The sequence below is a fragment of the Castor canadensis genome, chromosome 12 (assembly GCF_047511655.1).
Source record: "Castor canadensis chromosome 12, mCasCan1.hap1v2, whole genome shotgun sequence".
In the NCBI taxonomy this organism is placed as follows: Eukaryota; Metazoa; Chordata; class Mammalia; order Rodentia; family Castoridae; genus Castor; species Castor canadensis.
In genome coordinates, this window is record NC_133397.1 from 108,584,162 (window position 1) to 108,597,012 (window position 12,851).

Sequence of the window (12,851 nt, forward strand, 5' to 3'; positions counted from 1 at the left end):
GTGTGTGATTTTCCACAGATAAAGAATGAAAGGAATTAAGTCCAAAAAACGAAGTTAACAAATTCAGAGACTTGAAATTCAACTTCAATATCTAAGCTGTTGTAGAGTGATTAAGTGAACAGGTTTTGAACTCATGTAAAACAGACCTACACTTGAATTCTAGCCATTCTACTTTCTTATTATGTGACCTTCAGGAAATAACCTAACCTCTTTAAAAATTAAGACAACAGTAAGTACTACATGCAATGTTATTGTAAGGATAAAAAGTTAGAAATAAGTAGGATACTCCGCAGGGTGCTTGCCATATAAAAAGCAAAATAACAAGCCAGGTGTGGTGGCTCACACCTGTAATCCTAGCTACTATGGGAGGCAGATATTGGGAGGATTGCTGTTTGAGGTCAGACCAGGCACAGTGGCACATCTCAACCAATAGTTGGGCCCAGTGGCACATGTGGCACATGCCTGTCATCCAAGTTATATGGGAAGCACAAATAGGAGGATCAGGGTCCAGGCCAGCCCAGGAATAAAGCAAAACCCTATCTGAAAAACAACCAATGAGAAATGAGAGCCTACAGAGTGGCTCAAGTGGTACAGCACCTGCCTGGCAAGCATGAGGCTTGAGTTCAACCCCCAGAACTGTCAGAGAGAGAGAAAGAAGGGGTAAAAGGGAGGGGGAGAGAGAGTGTGGGGAGGGAAAGAGAGAGAAGGGGAGGGAGAAAAAGAAACAAACAAAAAAATAAATCTTTGTTATTTTAAGGTATGTTCAATTCACTTTGAAAACTTCAAATTGCTACACAGATACCAGTTATTTTTCTGAAACAATGAACAGCTAAAAAACACATTAACTATATAAGCACTATAATATGTGAGATAATATTTCTCAAATAGATAGAGCACACTTAAAAACATTTCTATTCTTTTGGGAAGCTGGGGTTTGAACTCAGGGCAGGGACTCTACTACTTGAGCCATGCTCCCAGCTCTGCATTTCTATTCTTGAAAGTGTTCATATATTCATGTGTATTTAGCATTTAAATGAAATAATGTGCTAAATACTTCCAGAAAAAGCTAATAGGGAAAAGCTGTATTTTCTCACTTCTAATTATCCAAATTTATCAAATTATTTTCTAACATGACATGTTTATAAAAATGCAAAGTTGCACCAAAAGCATATAATCATCTTAAGTATAAATGCCACAAGACCTACTTTTTCATCTCTTTCTATTTCAAGTTGCTTCTTCATGGACAAAAGTTCATTTTTTATATTAGATAGCTCAATCTCCTAAATAAAAAGAAACATGGAGTATATAAGTGCTTCTATATATTTCTTAAGATGATGAAAACATAAACTAGTATTTCAAGTAAATTCAGCTCTATAGAGAAATAAATTCACTCACAAAATGCCCTTTAAAAGTCTACAGATATGCCAGGTATGGTAGCTCACATCTGTAATCCCAGCTACTCAGGAAGTGGACATAAGGAGGATCACAGTTCAAGGCCATCCCAGAGAAAGCTAATGAAACTAATAAGCCAGGCATAATGGTGACAATCACAGCTATGTGTGGGGTTGTAGGTAGTAGGATTATGGTCTGAGGCCAGTCCCGGGCAAAAACACAAGACCCTAACTAAAAAATAACTAAAACAAAATGGCTGGGGGTATGGCTCAAATGGTAGAGCACCTGCCTAGCAAGTGTGAGACCTTGAGTTCAAACCCCAGTAAAGTCAAACAAAAAGTCTACAAATATAAAAACTGCTAATTGAATATAACTAGAATTCATTTAAACAAGTTTTAAAAATAGTTTTCTAAAACACTTAACATTACATATATCTCTCCTCATCTTCTCCTAATCAATCCCATTCTCTTTTCCCAATCGTCAGAGCTTCAAATTTACTTGTTAACTAGACCTTATAAGATTTCAGTTGAAAAGAGAATTTATTCCACCATTAAAGTAGAAAGCCACTTAAGTAGAAGATCTGTAAAATGCCTTTTAGATCTAAGACTATGATTCTGTAGCTCAAAAATTAGTTTTACTTAATACTATTTTTTACCATCAGCCATGCTAACATTATAAAAATTGGGTTTTACTGCTATTTTTTTCTGTATCTCACCAAAGATGCTCTCATTGATGACTGTTCTTGTTCTCTGTTTTTATAAACTCCTAATTCTGAGTCTCTTTCTTCAACAATCTTATCATATTGGTGCTATATTAAACAAAGAAAATGTTTTAGGGATATTAAAACTAAACAGATAGTGTTTTATAAGATTAGTATCCAAACATATGCATTATTTGAAGAAAATTTTGCTTATAAATTGAGTATATATATATATTTTTTTTAAATATTTTAATTATATGTCTTTTTCATTCAAACAGCGTAAACTGAAACACAGACAACAGCTGGAAACAGCCTAACACAAGAACAAGAAATAACTCTATTAGAAAAACTGAATTTCATCATTTTAAAAGTACAGTAGAAACACTAGGACAAGGGCTGGGCTGTAGTTCGGTGGTACAGTGCTTGCCTGGCATGTGCAGGGCCTTGGGTTCGATCCCAGCACCAAAAAAGAAAAGACCAAAAAAACCAAAAGAAACACCAGGACTTCTTAGAAAAAGTGGCTGATTCCAAATCTGGGACAGGATATTGAAGACAAGCCTTGAAATTTTTGTCATGATAAAAAGAAAGCTAGAAACTACTAGAGTCAAGTCAAAAGGACTGGCCAACCAGCTTAAAGAGGTTCTCACTGGCTAAAGGTGGGACAATTTGAGTATCGATATGGATTAAAACTACAGCGGATTGAAACATGCCAAATCTGCTTAAATCTGTAAGTTCATAATGCTATTTAAATTATGTCTTAAACTACTAATTGGTTGCTTTATAATAATGTTACATCCAGCACAATTTTTAAAAAGTGAATACATGGGTACTTCCTCTCCAAATCTTGAGGAGAATAATCTTATTCTAAACAACAATAAAGAAGAGGAGGCCAGACAACGTGGCTCATACCTGCAATCCTAGCTACTTGGACTGTGGTTCAAGGTCAGCTCAGGCAAAAAGTCAGTGAAAACCCATCTCAACCAATGACTGACTGTGGTGGCACGTACCTGTCATCCCAGCTATGTAGGGAAGCACAGCTAGGAGGATCGTGGTCCAGGTCAGCCTGGGCATCAAGAGAGATCCCATCTCAAAGAGGGCTGGCAGAATAGCTCAAGTAATAGAGTGCCTGCCTAGCAAGTCTGAGGCCATGAGCTTAATTTTAACCCCTAGTACCACCAAAACAACAACAAAAAGATAAAAAGGTGCTATGAGACTATTAGAAAAATTCATAAAAAGAGTGATTCTCTCCCACAGCGGGGATACACAGAGAAACCTTTGAAATTATTGACTTAAATATTAATAATAAAAGACAGGACTGTAAAATAGGTACAGTATGGAGGGGTACTAGTGGGAGGTGGGAGGGTGAATGAAGAAGATGAAGGACTTCATATACCTTTATGACAAATAGAACAAAACCTCTTGGAATTGCTTTAAATGGCAGGGGAGGAGGTTAAGGCAAGGAGACAATGGGGGCAATGTAAGTAATGTACAACATAGGTCTAACCGGAATTGTCACTATGAATCCCCCCACACATATCTTAATAAAAAATAGAGTGATTTTTCCATCTACTATAAGTGACGAGCAGAGATTAACTCAAGGAAGTGATACCCAAGCTCAGCTTTGTATGGTTAAGATCTGAACTTAGAGAAATGGGGATCAAGAGTATTCTAGCAATAATTAATCATTGTTGTATAGATAATAATTTCCTCTGACAAATCAGGCTATCTTGAGTTTGCCATTTTTAACAGAAATATGGATCTAATTAATAATTTTCATTGTATAAAAACATTACCTTATGTTTTTCCATAAGTGCTACCATTTCAGCTATTTTATGCTGACATCGTATATCTATATCCTTCTGTAATTTTACTGCTTCACCAGCTATTACTTTTGCTTTTTCGACCTAACAAGTAAATGAAAAGTATTTCTTAAAATTAATGCACAAAAACCAAATTTAATTCAAATGTAAAATTCATATGCTCTACCTATACAAAACTCAAATACTAGAAAAGTGGGGAAAAAAACACAAGAAAAAAGTGCATCACTGCCTTGGTTTATTTTAGGGTGCTTTATCAAGTGAAATTAATAGTATAACACTATGACAAATATTTAATCATTTCAAAAAATTACAAGCTATTCAGTACTCAAACAGAATAACAATGATACTTTTAGCTTCTATAGAAACTAACAACAGTCCTTAATATGAATTTACTAAATCTGTTTTAAATCACAATTTAAAAATTAGTAAAGAAATATTAAGTGCTAATAAACAGAATTTTAATATAACAAGTTTTTTTTAGTACTGAGGATTGAACCTAGGGCCTCACACTTTCTGGACAAGTGCTTTACCGCAGTACAATGAGGTCTAAAACATATATAGTTTTTCCTACCTCTCCCAAAAGATTTTCTTCTGACTTCTTTTTGTCCTCAATTTCTTTTTGGTAGCTGTCAGTCATTTCCTCAAATTTTTGTTTGGCACTTTCTAGTTCTAATTCTAATTTTCTGACCTTTAAGTAAAGAAAATAATGTTAATATTAACAATGCTGTGAATTTACTGAAAATATTCCATATTTATTTGTGAATCCAAAGATTACTTATCCATAGTAATTGCAGTTGGATCATTTTCCACATGGTGATATGTGCTTCGTTTTTCACAAGGTCTATCTTATCCTCTAAAATATGTATTTAATGTTGACATGTAATGTAAAATAAGCACATACTTAGTTTTAATGAATTTCTCAACAATATATAAGTTGTTAAGTTTTAGTTCTATATGTTTGACTATAATAAGTAACTATTCCAAACGGATAGCAAACCCATGCAGTCAAAGAAAAAGCATACTTGGATTAATTTTCGTAAAAAAGAAACACTTTCAATTTCTATTGTTTTCACCTACTTTGTATAAATACTCACTGAGTTGCACAGCTGTGACTGAGTATAGAAATTATCAAGAGAGAAAGGTTCTCAATTAGCACCCACTGTCCAGATTCACTATTACCTTAGAGGTGAATTAGAAGTGGAGAGGGGCGTACACTTCAGGGACAGGCATTGAAGAAGGGAAGCAAGAGTGTTTTGACAATGAATCCAATTGTATTTTGTATCCATAAATCAACAGTCAACTTTAAGACACAGAACATTACCAGTGTTAACAAAGCTTCTGAGTATCTCTCTTTATTATTTTATCCTACTTCTCCCTTCAAAGTGTTACAAATACTTAATATTTTTATTTTTTCCCTTGTTCTTCTAGCTTTATTACATAATTACATATCTCCAAGTAATATTTGTTTTTGAACTTTATAGAAATATTTTTACAGCACATATATTTTTGTGTTGCTTTTTTCATTTAACAGTCTGTTCCACATATTTACATGGATAAATATAGTTCACCCATTTTCTCTGGCTAGCTGGTGGAAATGTAAACTAATACAACCACTCTGAAAAAAAATTTGGAGGCTACTTAAAAAGCTAAACATTGATCTACCATTTGATCCAGCAATACCACTCTTGGGGATATACCCAAAAGACTGTGACACAGGTTACTCCAGAGGCACCTGCACACCCATGTTTATTGCAGCACTAGTCACAATAGCCAAGGTATGGAAATAGCCAAGATGTCCCACTACTGACGAATGGATTAAGAAAATGTGGTATCTATACACAATGGAATTTTAAGCAGCCATGAAGAACAAAATGTTATCATTCGCTGGTAAATGAATTGAATTGGAGAACATCATTCTGAGTGAGGTTAGCCTGGCCCAAAACACCAAAAATCGTATGTTCTCCCTCATATGTGGACGTTAGATCAAGGGCAAACACAACAATGGGATTGGACTTTGAGCACATGATAAAAGCGAGAGCACACAAGGGAGGGGTGAGGATAGGTAAGACACCTAAAAAGTTATCTAGCATTTGTTGCCCTTAATGCAGAGAAACTAAAGCAGATACCTTAAAAGCAATTGAGGCCAATAGGAGAAGGGGACCAGGAACTAGAGAAAAGGTTAGATCAAGAAGAATTAACCTAGAAGGTAACACACATGCACAGGAAATCAATGTGAGTCAACTCCCTGTATAGCTATCCTTCTCTCAACTAGCAAAAACCCTTGTTCCTTCCTATTATTGCTTATACTCTCTCTTCAACAAATTAGAGATAAGGGCAAAATAGTTTCTGCCAGGTAGCGAGGGGGTGGGGGGAGAGGGAGGGCGTGGAGTGGGTGGTAAGGGAGGGGTTGGGGGAAGGGGGGAGAAATGATCCAAGCATTGTATACACATATGAATAAAAAAATAAAATAAAATAAAAACACTTAGCACATTAAAAAAAAAAAGTCCATAAAGACACAAAATCAAAAAAGATACACAAATTTAAAATATGACTAGTAATCTTGGTACGAACACTCCACCCAATGACTGCAGAATGTACTTTGTTTTCTGGCGCATAAAGGGGTGCATACAAAAGGTGAGATTATATGGTATTCATCAAGCAAACTGACGAATCTAAAAGTACGGAAGAATGTGCTCTCTAATGATAATGTCATTTTGCTAGAAATCAGGAACAAAAGCATAACATGCTCCCTTGCACTCAGAAATTAAGAGAGAATTCACAAGGAGAATTCTAGGCCAAGGAACCTTTGAGTTTAACTTTATTGAGATGTAATTTCTATACAAATAAAATTCCTAACCACGTTTGATAAAGTTTAGCAAATGACTTTAGAACCTGTACCAACAATGCCAATCAAGATATAATTTCCATAATTCCTCAAAATTCCCTTATGTCCTTTCCCAAACTAAACCACTCCCCCAACCAGGCAACCAACTCTTCTGCTTTCTGTCTCTATAAATTGGCTTTGTCTGTTCTAAGACTTCAATTGGAATGTCAAACATAACTCAATTATGTATAGGTTATTTCATTCAATGTGTTCTATATTCATCCATATTCCTGAGGTATCAGTAGGTCTTTTTTATTGCTGAGTAGTATTCTATTGGATGAATACGCCGAAAAACTTTTCGGGTAGTACTAGGGTTTGAATTCTCGGTCTTGTGCTTGCTGGGGAAGTGCTATAGAACTTGAGCCACACCTCTAGCTCATATTACAAAAATTTTAAGCCAGTTTCCTGTTAATAGACATTTGAATGGCTTCTGGTTTTTAATCATTGTGAATAAAGCAACAATAAAAATGCTTATATAACACTTCTAGTATGTATGATTTAAGTTCTCTTATGTTAATACAAAGGAAAAATATTGTTGGATCATAAGGTAGGTGCCTGTTTACTTTTATAATAAATCATCAAGCCATTTTCCAAAGCAATTGTGTTATTTTACACCCTTCCAGGAATGTATATGGGTTCTGGTTAATCCATATTTCCACTAACGTCTGTTGTTAAGTCCTTTTCATTTCAGCCACTCTTGTGGGCAGGGCACAGCTTCATGTACATAAGACTTGTGTCGTCACAAGAAGCGCCTCACTTAATTTCATACTCTGCTGTCACCATCTTGAAATTTTCAATAACTTTTACCTAGGAGCCCCACATTTTAATTTTGCACTGAGCCCTGGATGCTATGTAGTTGTTCATACTTCTATAGTTGTAGTTGTGTCATATTGTGGCTTTACTTTTCATTTAACTTATAGCCCTGGGAGGCACAATAAAGTGAAGTCTGATACAACAAGGCATGTTCATAGTTGTTGATGTGATGGAATCCAGATATATCATTTTGTCACTTGTCTTCTATTCCTATCACTTTTTGTTCCTCTGGTCTTCTTTGGAGTTTATCAAACTCTTTAGTATTCCATTTCAATTCTTTTTTTTTTCTTGCTATTGTTATGGACTGAATGGTTGTGTCCCTTCCCTCCAAACTTATATGTCAAAATCCAATGTGATGATTGCAGGTGGAGCATTTGGGCAGTGATTAGGTCATAAGGGTGGAAGTTTCATGAATGGGATTAGTGTCCTTGTAAAAGAGATCCGAGAGGCTGGGTACAGTGGCACACACTTGTAATCCTAGCTACTTGAGAGGTGAAAAGCAGAAGGATTGTAGTTTAAAGACAGCCAGGGCAAAAAGTTCGCAAGACTTCCATCTCTACCAGTAAAACCTGGGTCTAATCACACGTCCTGTCATCCTAGCTATGTAGAAAACATAAATAGGAGGATTTGGGTCCAGACCAGAGCAGGCATAAAGTGAGACTCTATCTCAAAAATAACAAAAACCAAAAAAAAAAAAAAAAAAAAGTTGGGGGGGGGGAATGTGCTGAGAGAGAGAGAGAGAGAGATTCCAGAGATCTCTCTTTCCATCTTCTGCTATGTGAGGACACAGTGAAAGGATAGTTCTCTATGAACCAGAAAGTAAGTAGGACTCCATCAGACACTGAATCTGTTAGTGCCTTGATCTTGGGCCTCCCATCCTCCAGAACTGTAAGAAACAAATGTTTGTTTTTTATAAGCCACTCACTCTATGGTACTTTGTTATAGTAACACAAACTAAAGCAGTCATACTTCTTTGAGCTATTTTAGAGTGGTTGTTTTAGGAAGAATGAAGTTAACACTAATATATCACATTTGTTAAGAGTTAATATCGTACTACTTCATATATAATGTAGAAACATTCCAACAAAATAGTTATACCATGATGAGAGCACAGTTCAAGAGGAGATTGTCTATCAAGCACAGGCCCTGAGTTCAAACTCCAATACCGCACCACCAAAACAGTTATATTTACTTCTCTGTCCTTTGTACTATGGTTGTCATATATCCTATAAACTCTGTAATACCAATTGTTTTAGTGGCACTGGGGTTTGAACTCATGGCCTTACACTTGCTAGGCAGGCACTATACCACTCGAGACATACCCCCGCCCTTTTTTTTTTTTTTGCTTTAGTTTTTAGATAGGATCTCAAATTTTTGCCAAAACCTGGGCCTCAAGTTGCAATTCTCCTACTTATGGTCTTCCTTGTTGCTGGAATGACAGATGAATACCACCATACTAGGCTTATTGGTTAAAATGGGATCTTACTAACTTTTTGCCTGGGTTGGCCTTGAACCACAATGCTCCCAATCTCTGCCTGTTGAGTAGCTGGGATTACAGAAGAAAGCCACCATGCTCAGCCTGCAATTTTTTTAACTTCAAAAATTTGTTGGAGAAATGACCCAAACAATGTATGCACATGTGAATAAATGAATACAAATATTTGTTAACTGTTTAAGTAGCTACATACATGCATGTGTATGTGTATAGATATGCATATATATATATATCCTTTTAAAAGTTAAGAGAAAAAAGAAAAATGTAAAGCTTTTAAATCCTAACAAATGACTACATATTTACCATTTCCAGTACTTTTCATTTCTTCTACTGATCCAAGTTTCCATCTGATAACATTTTCCTTCAGCCTAAAGATATGACTTCAGCATTTCTTATAGTGCAGATCTTGATGTCATCCCAACTTAATTTTAGAAAGATATTTTTGCTGAATATGGAATTCTAGGTTGATGGCTTTTTTCTTTCAGCATTTTACAAATGTCATTCCTTTGTCATACAGCTTTCATTGTCCTGACACAAGGCATTCATCATTTCCGTAACTGTTGTACTGTGACATTATTCCAACTATAAAGTTTTCTCTTCATCTTTGGGTTAGCACTTTGATCAAGATATGCCTTCCTAAATATAGTTTTCTTTCTATTAATCTTGCTTTATCTTACTAAGGACCACACATCTTCAAATTTACATTTTTTTATAAAAACAAAATAATTTTGATAAATTCATCAAACAATTTTCTTGTTCCTTATTCTTTCTCTCCTGTTCCTCAGTGACTCTAATTACATGCCTATTCTGCAGGCCTCTGAGGCACTATGCTCTTTTAAAAAAATCTTCATCTGAGGTCATAGTGTTTGGGCCTATGACTGATGCCTGGGCAGAGGTGGACTGTGATGAAACAGGCCACAGTGAAAAAGAAAAAAATCTTTATCTGTATTCCTCTAAGTAGATAATCTCTATGCAGCTTCAATTTCACTGACATTTTATTTATTTGTTTTCCTATATTACTGGGACCATTTGAAAGTTTTTTAGTTTTGCTTTTTAAAATATTTCACTTTTGATAGTTTCTGATTCTTCACTGACTAGATTCATCTAGTCTTTCATTATGACCTTATTCTCATTTCTTTCTTTGAACATGTTTATAACAGCTTCATGTAAGAGTTTAGGTATTAAAAGTACAACATTTGGGTTATCTTTAAGGAACTGATTTTTAGACTATTGATGAACATCTGTGTCATCTTCAATTTGGGCTACAACAGATAATGCTATTAATATTTTTGTACATTTCTCCTGATTCTTATCTAGGAGTACAAGTGCATAATTATAGTATATATGTGTCAGCTACTTTTCTATATATATGTAGCCTCTGTATGCAGTTTATAAGGACTCTTATTTGCCTTAATTTTAGTCACAATATTTACATATTTTTATTTCAAATAATATTAAAGAAAGGTACAAGCTTCCCTCCCCCCATAAAAAGGCTTATTTAATACACTGGGAACCACTGTTTTCCACTAAAGATTTCAAAACTGTCAGTCATTGTTTAAAGACTTAGGAGGAAGATGACAAAATATGGCCTTGATATAATAATCCTACATCCTAGGATTTTAATTTATTTTCTACAAAGTTGATTGTTCACTTGGGCCATGCCCCAGTCCTTTTGCTTTTTTAGTATTTTGTTTTGTTTTGTTTTTTCCACATAGAATCTTTCACTTTTGCTCCAGATGGTCTGACACTACAATCCTACCTTTGTCTCCCCAGTAGTTGAGTTTACAGGCATGTACCACCATATTTAGACTCCAAACTCCTCCCCACGCTTACTCAATCACACTTTCAATGTATGAATAAAGAATATAAAACACTCAAACACACACATATGCACATACATGTTTAAGAGATGATACTAATTTAGCTCAAAATCAGGTAAGCATTCTGTTACAACTACAAGGATTTATCTCCTCTAACCAAAAAGATAATCTCTGAAAGTTATTGTTATAAATAAATGGTGCAACATTTCTAAATTCTCATGTATCTACTAGTATTTAAAAGAACAAAAATAAAGAGGTCAAATACCTTTATCTCATAAACATTCAGTTGCTTGCTTTCTGCTGTACTTTTTTTTTTCAAGGCTTTATTCTATTAAAAGTAAAAAATAATTAAATTTACTCCTAAAATGATTTAGATTTACACTCCACTGATTTAGACTTAAATTACTAATGGAAAGGAAAGCATTATTCTCTAAAATTATCTGAAAACACTGGTTTGATTTTGAGCCTACCTCCTGCTGAAGCTCTTCAATACACTTGCTTTTAGTTTCAACTTGTTTTCTTAAATTGTTACACTGCAAAATTACAAGAAATTACAGCATTTTACTCAATATTCCATTCAAAATAATTTCAGACTAATTATACCGCATAAAGAAACATAACTTCAAAAGTCATGCTGTTGAATAACTTCATTAATGTATAAGTTATGTTAAAGTTATAGCTCTTAATGAAATTTTCTCAATATAAATTTGAAATTCTTAACATTTCTTAACATTTCTTTTGCTGAAATTTTTAGTAGCATATATCAGTTGTACAAGGTGCTTCACTGTAATATGTATAGAAATTCTCAACATTTCTTGAAAAACAAATAAATTAAATCACTTTAAATAAAATAGCACCTCTTGGTCAACTGTAAACAGAGACTGAATCATATTTTCATTAATAATCACATTGTGGATGTGGTTGGACTTGGGTCACATGACAAAGGGAGAGCACAAACAGGAGATATAAGAATAGATAGAAAACCCAAAACATGAAAGCGTTTGATGTCCCCACTCCAGAGGAACTAATACAGAAACCTTAAAGAGACAGAGGCTATCACGAGCAGGGGATCAGGAACCAGTTAGATCAGTTAGAGATGAATTAACATGGTTCATAACATGTGTACACGAAAGCAATTCTAGGAATCTCTCTGTATAGCTACCCTTAACTCAACTAGCAAAAACACTTTGTCTTCCTTATTAGGTTTGTCTCTTTTCTTCAACAAAATTAGTGATAAAGGCAGAATAGAACCTGCCTGGAACTGAGGGGGGAAGGGGGTAGAGGGTGGGGGAGGGGGGCATGGGGAAGAAATGACCCAAACAATGTATGTACATGTGAATAAATGAATAATAAAAATAATAAATCACATTGTGAAAAGCAGCAGTTACAGGTAAGATTAACTATAATTTGTCTTCTTCCTTACTCATTATTCTTACTTTCTCACTTCTGAGAGTCTTGTTATTATATTTGGGAAAGAGAAATAATATGACACTCTATCTCCTTCTGATTAAATTCCAATTCCTTTATTAAAATATTGACTAAACTACTTTTTAATATCCCACATTATGGGACTATTTCATCTGGGTTCACAGGCAGAACTGGATTAAAATTTTATTAATCCAAGAAATATTTGAAGCACAGATTTCTAAGGAGCCATAAAATATCAGATACACAAATTGTTCTAATTTCCATCAAACTAAAAGAACCCTCAGCAGAAAAAAATCCAAATCTCCTTCATTAGCATAAAACACTGTTGATATTCTTCTTGCAACACTCACATATAGTAACATTCAGCTAATATTCTGAATATAACTGAATAAAATATTATACTGCTGGGCTGGAGACATGACTGAAATGACAGAGCACCTGCCTAGCAAATGTGAAGTACTGAGTTCAAACCACAACACTGTAAAAAAAAATTATATTG

General features: G+C 34.7%; 1 protein-coding gene across 8 annotated transcripts in view; it reads right to left on the reverse strand.

The window, feature by feature from the left end:
- The window catches only part of Sycp1 (synaptonemal complex protein 1), a 105,429-nt gene that overhangs the window by 34,554 nt on the left and 58,024 nt on the right, over positions 1 to 12,851 (reverse strand). For 5 of the 8 annotated variants that reach the window (XM_074050694.1, XM_074050690.1, XM_074050691.1 and 2 more), the window contains 6 exons: positions 11,395 to 11,457; positions 11,190 to 11,252; positions 4,484 to 4,600; positions 3,886 to 3,996; positions 2,108 to 2,200; positions 1,206 to 1,280 (listed from right to left, as the gene is read on the reverse strand). In XM_074050694.1, the coding sequence (XP_073906795.1) occupies positions 1,206 to 1,280; positions 2,108 to 2,200; positions 3,886 to 3,996; positions 4,484 to 4,600; positions 11,190 to 11,252; positions 11,395 to 11,457 (522 nt within the window). The remainder of the gene's footprint in view (positions 1 to 1,205; positions 1,281 to 2,107; positions 2,201 to 3,885; positions 3,997 to 4,483; positions 4,601 to 11,189; positions 11,253 to 11,394; positions 11,458 to 12,851) is intronic. The other 3 variants (XM_074050693.1, XM_074050692.1, XM_074050695.1) reach the window with 3 other exon arrangements.